Raw genomic sequence first — 14,783 nt, forward strand, 5'->3', positions numbered from 1 at the left:
TTTGCTTTACAGTCCTAACTACTGTTTGGGTCCTAATTCCTGGCTCTTGCTGATCTCAAACTGGTGCCAAGCCTTGACACTAATATACTTTTAAAACTCACAAAAAAGATTTCACAAAGCAGCTTGCAAATCAAATTAAAATAAAATGAAAATCAAAGATTTTAAATAGAGCACACCAGAGCTTTCTATCTGTTATAAGCATAAAGTTATGGTACTGGACAGACTTAATTGACATTTCACAAAAACATCAGAAAAAATTACTTTCAAAATCTTATGAGGGAAATAAAAACATAGGCTTCTGATTAATGTTGGCTTTTCTAAGATGGCAGAGAACGTAAGATTGTTCCACTTTTCACAGTTTCTCTACACTATCTTGCTGTTTTTTCTCTCCTTTCTTGAAAGTCTTACCTATATCCTGTTCCTGGTTTGAATCACTTCTTCCAATTTTGGTTGCTCCTTCCTACAATATTGAAACAACTACAGTAAATGAAGTTATTTTTTTAAAAGGTGTGGTACATATACACAAGCTTTACACACATGTGAGAGAAATCTGTGTGCAAATTTTATCTTTAGTTTTTGAGAATTCTCGTGGTGCCAGGGCAATTCTGTAGTCATTAGTTATTTACTCAAAGCAAAAGATCTTAATCAAATAATTTATTGTGGAAGGAGTAATTCTAGGTAGTATGTATTTCAACCAATTTTCACCATTATCACTGTTTATATTTGACAGTGCAAATATGTCTGATGTCTTTAATCTGGAAAAATAATTCTTACAGATGACATAATTAACCCTCAATGATTCAGATAGGACACATTAGCCTCCCAGAGTCATGTTTTGCAGCAGAATTCACAGAAAATTAGATATACAGAGTAGTTACTTTACTGTATTATCACCAGAAGAGTGGTCAACATTGTACTTCGGTTTCAACAACTTGTGAAGTTTGCGGTTTTTTGTTTTTAAACAAACAAATAAATAAGCAAACCCCCAAATCTACTTCATTTTGCCTTTGATTTATGTTTTGGTCCAAGACAATGTAATATATTGGGTCAAAATTGATCCATGCCATTTTTTGTTGAACTATGATAGCAAGCAACATAGCAACATATTCTGGTAGTCAGTTTCTGGTCATGGGCAGGGGCTGGAATTTGATTCTTAGAATGTTCAGGAAATACAGGACATATCTTCAGTTTTAAATTTAACCCTGCTGGTAACCTTCACCTTAATACACTGGAATTCCAGTATGATCAGAAAATATCCTAGAATTCACTCATTGCCAGTTTTCAATTGGTCTGGAGGAGAGAGAAGTTTCCTTTCTACAAGCCTGGACAATGAAAAGAGCTTTCTTTAAGCTGCAACGACAAGTGTCCTGCTACCAAAATTCATGTTTAAAAAGATTTCTCAAATCCCAGCATTTGGTTTCAGATGCACTTTTGGCTTGCTCTGAGCTGGAATGTAATGCTAAATGTTATATAAGAAAGCAGAAAATATTCCAATATTCTATTGAAACACTTCACTTTCCAAGATGTATTCACTATCTGAATAAACATGAAAGATGCTTCTAACAATACAATAGAAGGCAAGGAATTTCTACCCACCCCCCCCAAAAGACAGACACAGACTTTGAATATATGCAATAAACTACAAGGTTCCAAAATTACATCCTGCTCCACACTGCAAGTTTAATATTACCAGACTAGTGCCATATCTGATACCTATATTTTCACATCAGGCATTTCAACTCAAAATAATAATAATAATTTGGCATGTAAGGTGATTTTTCATTGCTGTATTAATCTGCATACAAATATTCTATATGGGCTTTTGAAAAAGTATAAAGAAACCATGTCTTCAACAAAGGACAGGTTTAAAAATAATGAAAAAAATAAAAATACTCCTGCAGGTACAAGAAATAAGAATAGGCAGTATGAAAAAACACAGTTTAAGTGCAACAATGATGAGTGAGTAAAAGCAAGGCTGACCCTACCATTAAGGAGGATATTAAGCAAGAGACACTAGAGTAGTCAGCAGTGATAACAGCCCCTTTCCCGGCCCATTCCTTCTGAGTCCTGGCTGTTCCCATCTCTTGGAGCAAAGAGCTGTGTGTATCACACAGCTAGCCCTGTGCCCTTTAAGAATTGTTCCTAGAAACAATTAAGGATTGTTTAATTGTTTAGATTATTTTTAAATTGTCAGATGGAGGATGGTATTTCATCACAAACTGAAGACTGCCAGTCCAATGGGTTTTGGTGTATGGCATGGGTGGTGGAGGACATCCACCTTGCATTTTGTTCCGGTAGGGCTGATCTTGTTCATGTGTATTGCATTGCACAAAAAAAAACCCCATAATGAGAAAAGGATTAATTGCATTAAAAGAGGAAAGGGTCTGGTCTGGAATGGTTTTTCTGCATTCATTGGCAGTATCCCAACTGAATGTTATTACTTTTAGAAGGTTGTCATTCCCTACAACACAGGAAATGGTTCTCTGACAATCAGTAAGCCAGCCACAAACCAGGGGGGATTTAAAAAAAAAACAAAACTGGAAACACCTGGGTATGCAAAAAAATACTGGGCGGTCTTCACCTGCCAAAGGAGGCAATTATCCTTAACTGAGAGACAGAGAACAGTGCACATGTTCATACTGCATGTAATCTGGCAGAGAACTCAGAAGGTAGTGCTGGGGAACTCTTGTTTGACACCCCTGGCTATTGACCTGTGGGATCCCTCAGGGTTGTTTTGTCCGCAATGCTATTTAACATCTGGAAGAGGTTGTCTGGAGTTTTGGGGTTCTCCGTCACCTTTATGGAAATTACACACAACACTTTCATTTCCATCAAAACCCAAAGGAGCTATTTCAGCTGTAGATCAGTGCCTGGTGACAGTAATGGACTGGATGAGGGCGAATAAACTGAAACTTAGTCCAGACAAGACAGAGGTGTCCCTGGTCAGTCAAAAGGCAGATCAAGGAATAGGGATCCAGCCTATGCTGGATGGGGTTACACTCCCTCTGAAAACACAGATGCATATCTTGGGGTTTTTCCTGGATTCGTCTCAGAGCCTGGACATCCACGTTTCAGAGGTGGCCAGGAGTGCACGAGCAGCTCCTATTCTCGGAAAGGTCTGACCTGGCCACAGTGACACACACATTAGTTAAATTCTGGCTCAATTACTGTAACATGTTCTACATGGGGCTGCCTTTGGAAAGAGTTTGGAAACTTCAGTGGGTCCAAAATGCTGCAGTCAGATTGTTAACTGGGGCTAGTTACAAAGATGACATAACAACCCCTGTTACAGCAGCTGTCCGGGCTGCCAATCTGCACAATTCAAAGTGCTGGTTTTGACAAATTAGTTCAAAGACCTTTTCTCTTCAGGAAGACTTTCCTTATTGACTGACTGTCTAGGAGACAATAAATGGGATGGCTTATATTTGCAGCTTCCAAATCTGGTTTTTTTTTTTGTAATGCTTTTAACTAATATTTTAACATAATGTTATTAATTATTCTTTATTATTTGAACAATTTGCTATTTTCAGCTTTTAATATTGTGTTTTTAATGAAGTAAGCCACCTTGGGTGCTTTTTTAGGAGAAAAGTGGAGTTAAAATATTTTAAATACATAAATAAATATACAAACAAAATAAATTGTGGACGAGTCGCCCAGATAGGCAGGGTATAAATCAAATAAATAATAATACAGTATAAATAATAATAGGGCCGGCACAAGGTCTAAGTGTAACCAGTGGCATGAGGCCTCAATTATGATTGCAAATTAATGAAGAAAATGAAATTGGAGTCAAGGGACATACACTTAATGCCAATAAAGATGTAAACTTTTCTGAGAAAAAAATTTAATCATATTTTCTCCTAAAGAAATTTTGTGGATCACAAGAGAATTTCTATAAATCCTGCTTCCACAGCACTACTACCATTCATACCCTGTTTCCCAGAATATAAGACAGGGTTTTATATTAATTTTTGCTTCAAAAAACGCATTCGGGCTTATTTTCAGGGGATGTTTAATTTTTTTCATGTACAACAATCTACATTTATCCAAATAAAGTCATGTCATCTTCTTTTGGTTGCTGCACAATAGTGGAGGGTGGGGCTTCACTTAACTGGGGCTTATTTTTGGGGGTAGGGCTTATATTATGAGCATTCTGAAAAATCCTACTAGGACTTATTTTCAGGTTAGGGCTTATTTTCAGGGGAAAAGGGTAATCCTCACATGGTAGACCACTAGTACAATGAAGAATCAAATGCACCTGCCATACAATATGCCTTGAAGCCCACTTTTCTTCTTCCAGCATTAATTCAAGACACCAAGGCAGCACTGTGACTATGTAAAAGCAAAACATAATTTTACCTTCTTACTCTTGAGGTGAAGGTTATAGACATGAACCTAAAGAAAGCATAGCATAAAGAAAAGAAAAGGCAGCATCTAGAAGCAAAGACAGAATTACAAAGTTGTTAGTGCAGTTTAAATGAAATAGACAAGAGAGCTTAATGAGAAACCTGCTGTTGAGCATGTTCACAAGGCTTCCTCTTGTATACATAAAGGTTTCCTCTGCATTTTTCAGGTGTTATGAAAATTAGAAATTGTCAATGTTTCGCTAATACATTGTTTATAACTTGTCAGAGCTTATATACCACACAATATCTTCTACTTTTTTTCTACCAAAAAACAGAATAAGCATTTTGGAAAAAGGTCAATTTTCTGTATCCATGGGACACTTAGGGAAATGGATTTTATCTGGGCAAATACATTACCTTGCATTGGCCCCAAATAATAGAAACTATATTAAGTCTGTATATGCCACAATGTATGATGAAAAAGTTCTAATAAAAGAAAAGCTAGTACAGTATCAACATTCTTGAATTTTCACTACTGTTTAAGAAATACCACAAGAGAATAAACTATCTACAGGCATCATCTGAAATAACAGGCACTGTACTTATTGCTGGCTGAAATGAGATGATAATCATAGGTTAGTTTAAACAGTGGTAGAATAGAAAAAGGAAAGAAAAGGGAACAAGAGGAATTAAACACGTATTGCACACACTTCCTGAACTGGACTCCTTAATGAAAATTACAGAAAGAGCTCCTGGCTCTACTGAAAATGACACACAAAACCTGCAAGCTTTTGTTATAGTGTTGATATTATTATGCGAGGAAGTTGAAATACAAGTTTAGATCCATAGATCAAGGAGAAAGAGACTAAACCTATATTCTTGAATCTCTTGAAATAAAGATAATCATTATTAAATGGTACAGGAAGTTCTATTAGTATTGTTGCATTTTTCTGATTAATTGTGATTTCCCACTCTGGCTTATACAGTATTTTGGTTATCTACAGGTGAGAGTATCCTCCAGCGTTTTTCTCCAGGTACCTATGTATAGATCAGTAATCCCCAACCTTGGGTCTACATATGTTCTTGGACTACATCTCCCAGAAATCTTAACCAGTACAGCCAGTGATGAAGACTTCTAGGAGTTTTAGTCCAAGAATATCTAGGGAATGGTCTAAATCTTTAATAAAGTTGCATGTTTATTTACCAGAATATGATGTTGCATTCAGTAGGACAACTGGTAGGATTAATGCAAAGGGAGACATTCTTACTTCCAACATATTTTGTGAAGACATATAAATTAAATTAAATTAAATTAAATTAACCAGTATAAATTCCATCAAAACTGTGGCAGCAACAGTGACACCATTTTTTTTTGGTATATATTATTTTTCTGTTAAAATAAACTAACACATTTCAAAAGAAAATTACTACCTTTTAAATATCTTTAAGTAAAGGGACATAACTTCCTGTCCATGCATCTGACCATGAACAGCTACTGATTTATGAAAGAGAACACTATCACATACTTGTAGATAATACATAGAGTACATAATACTATTATCAAAGTGTGCAGCAGGAAGTTTAAAAACAAAACTTCAAACAAAATTCTGCTTCTTCGCTTTTTCATTCAGCATAATTGCTTAAGTATTTACATTTCAGAGTACTTTTTAAAATAGTATAAACTCTCCAGCAATAGTATTTCACACTGTGTATAAGGTAGAAATATGATAACAGTATAAAACTAACCTCACTGTGTACTAAAGTGATGTATAATAATGTATTAAAGTGTCCAGACACTGAAAAATTAGCATATATATGGCTGGAACATAGTAACACAGGAAATCCTGTACTAAGAACTAGAACTAGAGTTTATTGTTATGTGCCATCAACTTGGAACTGGCTCATTATGACCCCAATAAGGTAAGTGAGATATTTAGGGACTGGCCTTACCAGTTGCATGTCTGCAGTTAGTTTCCATTGAACCCAGGTCTCCTGGGTCCTAGTCTGTATACCACACTGGGTCTCTGAACTAGAGTGGGTCCACTGAATTAATGGACCTTACAGAGGAGCTGACTCACCAAATCCCCACTGATTTAACAGGTTAGCTGTAGCTGCGACTTACTAAGCATTTCTGCTGTTAAGACTATAATTTAAATTTAGTAAAATTTAGGAGTAAAATATTTTATTTTATGCTGATGAATTATACTAGATTTCAGATTCACTCAATCCTGAGTTAATTTTTTTCCAAAGAAAATTGCAATGAATTTCTCTAATTTCACAATTTAAAAATTTCCCATCATTTCAAGACACTTGTGCACATGATAAGCAAGCACAGCAGATCAAACCATTTCTCGTTATTCAACATAATTATCGTTATTAACATCTGAAAGGAAAAAACATATACATAGATCCTATCTCACCCTGAGATGATAAAGTACAACTCCAGTACTAAGGATATCATCATCCATGGCCATTAAATGAGGTAAACTGGAGTCTATCACCACTCCAGCTTTTTTCTTGTTAATATCCACACTGTATTCTTCCATGATGGCTTTTCTATTAATCCACTTGTCCGTCCAGTCTTTGGTCAGCTGCTCAATCTTTGGAAATGGTAAATGAAGGGGAAAAACAGTGCCTATTAAAAAATGTAAGGAAATGCCACCAATCCTCCTTCTTCTCTTTTACCACAAGGAAATGCAAAACCATAAAATGTGCACAGAAACAGTGTCTGTCAGTTAGGGTCATACCTGGAAGTAAACTATTGATTCCATAGTGCTAAAACTAGCAGAAAGTGCTGGACTGGGAAATATGTCCAGAGCAAAGCATTACTCATATCAGGGGCTAAGGGGGAGCTAACAACATTATGGGAGCTGTTGGCCCCTTGTGTCACCTGATCCCTACTGGGCTGCCTACTGAGCTGAGCAGCTGCATTATTATTCTCAGCCATTTGTAGTGGTGCAATGCAGCTGGGTACAGGAGAGTCATACAGTGGTGCCCCGCTTGACGATGATAATCCATTCCAGGAAAATCGCTGTTAAGCGAAATCATTGTCAAGCGAAAAAAAATAACCCATTGGAATGCATTGAAAACCGGTCAATGCGTTCCAATGGGGAAATACCTCATCGTCCAGTGAAGACTGCCCATAGAGAACCGCCGATCAGCTGTTAAAAATCACTGTCTTACGAAGCAGGGGTCCAGAAAGTAGCCATTTGGCAAAGGGAGGGAAGCCATTTTGCGGAGGGAAGCCATTTTGCAGAACTGGAAAAATCGTCGTATAGTGAACAAACGGTTCGCGAAGCAGGCTCTTAATCAACATAATGTGGATTTCCCCCATTGGAATCATCATCATTGTTAAGCGATTTTGACATCATGCAGGGTAAGCGTCTAGCGGGGCACCACTGTACTTCATTTGCCACAGTAGTGGGAGTAGTGAAATACCTGCTCCTTGTTTCTATAAGCTTCAGTTTGAGATCTGGGTGCCTTACAATGGATTGTACATGCAGCTGTGTTCAGGGGGGACACTATATGTGGAGAACTTTAGAACAGGCTTTTTGGAAGAATGTATGTGGCATGCTGTGACAGATAGCAAAGGTTTATAAACCCCCAGTCTACAGGTGGTGGGATTAATTATGAGCATACATACCTTAACTTCATTCTGAAGAACTAGTTCTGTTAGATTTCCTTCTCTGTCATCACTCCATGAAGGACTAGAATTCCTCTGAGGCGGAAAGAAAATGACAGATCTCTGTAATGTTCCACATTCAGAATGAAGACAAGTGATCACATTTTAGGAAGGTAAGGTTAAGGAAACATGAAAGGAAACATCAGAATGATACTATGTATGTGACAGTCCATTATCTACCAATGAATTAATGGTCAAGGGAGGGCGAAAAAATATAACTGGTTTTTCTTTCCTGAAATGTATGAACACAAGATGGACTAGATCTTCTCTCCCAGGACTTGACAAGTAGACCACATATTTTTCATGCAGTTCTCTGAAAATCTTTGTGTAATATGACTCAGCAGCACTTTGTCACACAGACTACGAAATAATTCCAGATCTCTGTTTCTATAGGCCAATCATCTGAACCAAGGTGTCATTCACTGAAATATTGTTAATGAAGTATAGCATAATTATGCACTGTCAACTCAACTCTAGCTCAAGGTGACCCTCTGTGAGCTCTGCTGGCCCTAGCTAGTTCCACAAGGGGATCCTTCCCCCATCCACAGATCCAGCGATGAAACCACAGGTGATTCAATACAAATAGATTTTATTACAATTGGGATAGGGAATAAACTAATGGCAAACTGATTCCTTCAGGATAGTTCCTTTCATTTCCCTCAACTCAGAGGCCAAGTCCTGTAACACTCCAGTTAATTTCACTGAGAGGGTTGTCAGTTTGCTCCTTCCTACTGCGGCACCCCGTTCTGGCCCAAACTGTGAGGCCCGCAACAAGGTGGATCAATATGCCTGCACAGAGGGCAATGATGGCAGTCTCTTTCCCTTGTCTTCTTCTGCCTCTCAGAGAACTGGCACTGGTGCTCCCGCTGGCATTATCTCTGCCAGTGTTGAAGCTGAGTCATGAGACACTGTCTCTCCCCCTTATACTTTCATTCTCTCTAATAATGAGCTGAGGAGGAGGTCAGGGGCTGAGGTAATTCTCTGCTTCTCCTTTGGGCACCTGCAGCTGGACCAGTACCCCAGTCCAAAGAACCTCTTTTGTAAAGGTAGCCCCATTCCCCTGGTTGCTCGGGTTCTTTGGGGTATGAGTGTCTTCCTCAGCCTTTAAGCCATAAAGGTCCTCCAAGGCATCCCCCATGTCCCTTCTTCCTCAACCTTCTCTACCAGAATGTCAAGGAGCAGGTCATCAGTTTGGACCCCTTGCTTTTACTTTCTCCCTCTCGTCTCCTGGTGGCATCAGAGTCTCTGCCTCCAATGATTTCTTTATACAGTGGTGCCTCGCTTGACGATGTTAATGCATTCCAGCGAAATCGCTGTAGAGCGAAAACGTCATCAAGTGAAATAAAAAAGCCAATTGAAATGCATTTAAAACCGTTCAATGCATTCCAATGGGCTGAATACCTGCTCGTCCAGCGAAGATCCATACGGCGGCCATTTTCGGGTCCCTGTTAAGTGAAAAATGCCTCCTAAAAACAGCGGGGAGCCATTTTGAGCAGCCGGTGGCCATTTTGAAACCCCGACAATCAGTTGTTTTGATCGTCGTAATGTGAAGAATCGGTTCCCGAAGCAGGGAACCAATCGTCGCAATGCGAAAAAAAACACATTAAAACATCGTTTTGAGGCGTATTCGTTGTTATAGGGGGTAATAGTTAAGCGGGGCACGACTGTATTCCCCAACCCCCCGGGGCCCTCTTCCCCTACTCTCCTTGATAGCTCTTCCTTGCCTGGGCTTTCTGCTCAGAACTCCTTCTGGGGTCCCTGCTTCTGTGCCTGGGTTCCTTCTCTGCATACTGCCCTGGTGATAGTCCCACCACGTCGCCATCCCCCTGATGTACTGAGGGCTTACGCAGGCAACAGGGGTGCCTTTGCTACTGTCATCATCCTTACTCTCTCCCATGGTTTTCTACACAAAAAGTACTTTAAAATGGTTTACCATTCCTTCCTTCTTGTGGTGTTCTGGAGCTATTCATTTTGCCCAAGGGCACACAAGTGGGACAGCATGTAGCCCTATACTTTGATGTCTCCTTTCTGCCACCTAGACACTGATCCTGGCATGTGATTTTGTCTGTCCCGTCTCATGGGAGGCACAGTGAGGATTTGAACTCCTAGCCCCCAGCTTCATAACCACTTCCTCCAACCCAATGAGCCAAACCAGCAAACACACATAAAATCTAAAAATAGAACTAGTCCTACAACTATCAATTGCACAAATTGCCTGAGACTCTGGACACTTGATGCCAGTTATAGTAGTCAGAAACAGGCTGAAAAGACAAATAATCGTATGGGGTAAAAAGCAACTTCCTCCATTCTGAGAAGATGAGGTATCATAAAAGAAGATATATATACATATCTAATGAATGGTAGATAATTTAAATAAATGCTTACACACACCAGTTCAAAGCTCATCAGCATAGCCTTCAATCTATCTATTTCTTCTCGTAATTCTCTAATCAGCTTTACATTTGCATCCTAAAGCAGAGGAAAATATTCTGTTAAAAATCAGGCATGTAACAATATGAAAGACAGACTTCAATAAGAAATGTACTGGATGCTTCCTGACATTACTACTCCATACATTATGTTCTAATAACAATTTGAGAGTGGGCATGAGAATAATTTTTTTCATGCTTGATTTTAATATGTTTGTACACTGCCTGCTGTAAAAGATATGTCTCTTGCTGTTAAAATTCAAACCATGAAGTTACTAGGTGTGAATACATATAGACATTTAACAATTTCAATTTACTCATTGTCAATATTAATTCAATTCTTAAGTAGTAATTTTTATCTGCTTAATGTTCAACTGCAATTCTGCTTTTCTACTTTCTTTTTCTGCCTTCATCAGTAATCAATACAAGCCATTGCTGTTTTTTGCCATATGGCAGTGTTTCCCAACCTTAGGTAACCCAGGAGTTCTTGGGACTGCAATTCCCAGAAGCCTTCATCACTAGCTGTGCTGGCTGGGGTTTATGGAAGTTGCAGTCCAAAAACAGAAAGGTTACTTACCTGTAACCATGGTTCTTCTAGTGGACCTCTGTGAATTCACACAAAATGGGTTTCCTCTGCACCTGCATAGGATATTCGGAAGATTCTAGAGCTTAAAAAGGAGTAACAATTAAGATTCCACCCCCCAGGCGCAAGCTCCGCCTCCTCAACCTTGCTTTCAGTACCTCCATAGTCTGCCGTTGCCAACTAGAACAAGTCTAAAAACAGACAACGTGACGGATAGAGGGGAGGAAGGGAGGGATGTGTGAATTCACAGAGGTCCACTAGAAGAAGAACCATGGTTACAGGTAGGTAACCTTTCTTTCTTCATAGTGGCCTCTGTGAATACACACAAAATGGGTGACTTACCAGATGGAGGGTCGTCACGGAAGCAGAGATATCAGTATCGCCTGTCCGAATGCAGCATAGTTTTTCGTCCTGATGTCGATGCAGTAGCTGCTCTACAGATGTTCTGTATCTCAATTCCACGATGCAGAACAGTCGATGTCGAGACTGCCCAGGTAGAGTGTGCCTTCAGATGGTCCGGTATCGATTTGGCAGAGAGTTCATAGGCTATCTGTATGGTTTGAACTATCCACCAGGATATAGTCTGTGTCGATGCTGGAGCACCTCTGTTAGGCCCATGATAACTTATGAACAGTCTGGGCAATTGTCTGAATTGTTTTGTTCTATCTAGATAGAAAGCCAAAGCTCATTTGAAATCTAGCGTGTGGAGCTTGCGCTTGACTGGGGTGGATGGAGAAGGGAACAGTGTCAGCAGCACTATAGGTTGATTCATATGAAATTCAGATACTATTTTAGGCAGAAAGGAGACATCAAAGTATAGGGTTACCTTGTCAGGATGAAGTTGTAGATATGGGAGATCAGGTCTCAAAGCCACCAATTCACTGGCTCTCTTTGCTGATGTAATCGTGACCAAAAAGATCGTCTTCAGGGAGAGCAACTTTTCGTTGCAGGTGGCCATTGGTTCGAATGAAGGCTTGTGGAGCGCTTCCAGAACTAGTTGCAGGGACCATAGGGAAATGATTTGTTGCATCAGTAGCCTGATGTTCTGAAGGCCCTTAATGAACCTTTTGGGAGCAGAGTGAGAAAAAAGTCCAGCAGATCGAGAATGGGGTGGCTGATGAGCCACTATGGCCGAAATATAAACCTTGATGGTGGAATGTGACAATCCAAGGTCAAACAGGTGGAGGATGAAGGTAAGTATCGTTTTGAGGGAGACTGGAATTGGAGTCAATCCCTTGGATACCGTGAAATTTAGGAAAGACTTCCATTTGTTCTCATACAGTTTCGTAGTGGACGGGTTTTGAGCCCTTTCTAAAATTCTGAGGAACTTGGGGTTATCCTCGAAGCAGTCAAGTTCAGCAAGCGTACATCCGGGTGGAGAACGGAGCTGCTGTTCTGGGAGAGAAGATTCAGTATTGACAGTAGGTGAAACATTTCTGTTGTTATCAACCTGAGGTGAATAAACCATGGTTGGCGGGGCCACCACGGTGCGATCAGTATAGCGTCCACTTGATATTGAATGATCCTGATGATTGTCCTCTGGATCATTGGTATCGGTGGGAAGATGTAGAGGAGGTCTACCATCCAATCTATCATAAAGGCATCTTCCATTGACTTGGCATCAATGCCTGCTCTCGAGCAGTATCTGGGGCACTTGGTGTTGTATCGAGTTGCAAAGAGGTCTAACGTGGGGTAGTCCCACTTGCGGCAGATCTCCTGAACTCGTCTAGTGTCCATTCATGCATATGGGTGGGCAATCTGCTCAAATGATTTGCCAAGTAATTGTCCTCTGTTGAAATGTTGATAGCCTGTGGGAAGGTGTTGTAGAGATGGCACCATTTCCACAAGTTCCATTGTGAGGTGTAGTAGGGGTAGAGAGTGTGTGCCTCCTTGTTTGTTCACGTAATGCATTGCTGTGGAGTTGTCTGTCACCAGTTGAACTGCTTTGCCCTTGATGCGTGGCAGGAAGGCTCGAAATGCCTTTATTATGGCCAGCATCTCCAGTTGATTTATATGAAGTTCCCTTTCTCCTTTTATCCATAGGCCATGTATTTGGAATTCTTGACAATGCGCTCCCCATCTGGAAGGACTCGCATCCATGATTACCTGTATCGATAGGTGTATTGGTTTGAAAGGTCTGCCCACTGTCAGGTTCTGAATGGATGTCCACCAGGTAAGTTGGCATGCCAATTCTGGGGTTACCAGAAGGTGTTTCAATTGATGGTCCATCAGCGCATCGAACAGAGATAGAAACCATGCCTGGAGTGGTCTCATTTTGAGCCTTGCGTAGATTACGACTGCAGTTGTAGCTGCCATAATGCCTAGCAGATGTTGCACTTTGTGAGCTGACACAGTTCTGTATGGTTGAAACAGGCGTACCATATTTCGTATCTTCATGATCCTTTGTAGAGGCAGAAATACCCTTGCAACTACGGAGTTCAGTTCCGCTCCGATGTAGTTGATCATCTGTGATGGTTCTAGTTGGGACTTGTTAAAGTTCATTCTCAAGCCCAGTCTTTGTAAAGTGTCCATGGTGATTTCTGTGGCTTCGATGGTGTCGTGATGAGATCAAGCCACTATAAGCCAGTCGTCAATGTAGGGGAAGACTGTAACCCCTCTGAGCCGGAGTTATGCCACAACAGGAACGTTCTGGAGGGCTGTTAATAGACCAAAAGGTAGGGCACAGAATTGGTAGGTTGAGTCCTCGAAATGAAACCTGAGACATTTTTGATGAGTGGGGTGTATCGATATATGGAAGTAGGCGTCCTTCAGATCCATGGCCACAAACCAGTTTCCCTGGGATAGAAGAGGGATAATGGTATCAAGGGCTAGCATACGGAATTTTTTGGGATGTATAAACATGCTAAGGCATCTCAGGATGGGTCAAAGACCTCAATCCTTTTTAGGGACCATGAAGTAATGGGAGTAAAACCCCTCATTAATTTCAGAAGATGGGAATCTGCTAATAGCACCCTTTCGGAAGAGTGATGATATTTCCTCTTGCAAAGTTACTGAGAACAAGGTGTTTTTGATGGAGTTCGGTGGTGGGGTTTTAAAGAATTTGATAAGGTAGCCCTTCTCGATGATAGACAAGCCCCACTTGTTAGTGGTTATCCACTGCCATTCCGGCAGGAATGCAGAGAGTCTTGTGGGGCTAGTATAGTGGTATTGATTAAGAGTAATGCTTACCATTTCACTGTGGCTTACGAAAGGGCTGTCGTGCACTCTGATACTGATGCTGCCTGAACTGTGGGGCAGTGATTTGTGCTGATGGGTAAGGTCTGTCTTGAGGTTGTTGCCTATTTGAGTGAAAAGGCTGGTATTGATATTGTTGTTGGTAGAACGGTTTCTTGAAGGAAGGTTTTTGGTACCGATAAGGTTGCTGCGCCACATAAGACTTCACAGTTTTTCTCATCTTATAGATGTTTTCCATCATGTCATCCGTTTTGGCATTGAACAGGCCCACAGCATCAAACGGGAGGTCTTCTATTCTGGCCTTGGTATCGTCAACGATGTTAGCTGACCTAAGCCAGGCGTGTCTCCTGACTGCCATCATGGTTTTCAATGCCATGTCTGTGGTGTGCCTCGTGGCTACTTTTTGCTGTTTAGCTAGAGTGTAGCCTCTGTATATATATTCAGCAGTTCCGTTTTTGTTGAATTGGATGCTGCTCGCAGTGTAGGGAATATTCTGTCCCATAAATGTCTTTGATAGGTGCCCATAGCTGCCTGGTAGTTGGAAATTC

The 14,783-nt window shown here is 40.4% G+C and overlaps 1 protein-coding gene across 2 annotated transcripts in view; it reads right to left on the reverse strand.

Moving 5' to 3' along the window:
- STARD9 (StAR related lipid transfer domain containing 9) overlaps positions 1–14,783 on the reverse strand; it is a 143,765-nt gene that overhangs the window by 61,435 nt on the left and 67,547 nt on the right. For both annotated transcript variants that reach the window (XR_013543923.1, XM_072986211.2), the window contains exons 14-17: positions 10,420–10,497; positions 7,990–8,064; positions 6,767–6,946; positions 409–460 (exon numbers count right to left, since the gene is read on the reverse strand). Coding sequence is in view for 1 of the 2 variants with exons in the window: in XM_072986211.2 (XP_072842312.2) it covers positions 409–460; positions 6,767–6,946; positions 7,990–8,064; positions 10,420–10,497 (385 nt within the window). In the remaining variant the exon portion in view is untranslated. The remainder of the gene's footprint in view (positions 1–408; positions 461–6,766; positions 6,947–7,989; positions 8,065–10,419; positions 10,498–14,783) is intronic.

This window comes from Pogona vitticeps, chromosome 1 (assembly GCF_051106095.1).
Source record: "Pogona vitticeps strain Pit_001003342236 chromosome 1, PviZW2.1, whole genome shotgun sequence".
In the NCBI taxonomy this organism is placed as follows: Eukaryota; Metazoa; Chordata; class Lepidosauria; order Squamata; family Agamidae; genus Pogona; species Pogona vitticeps.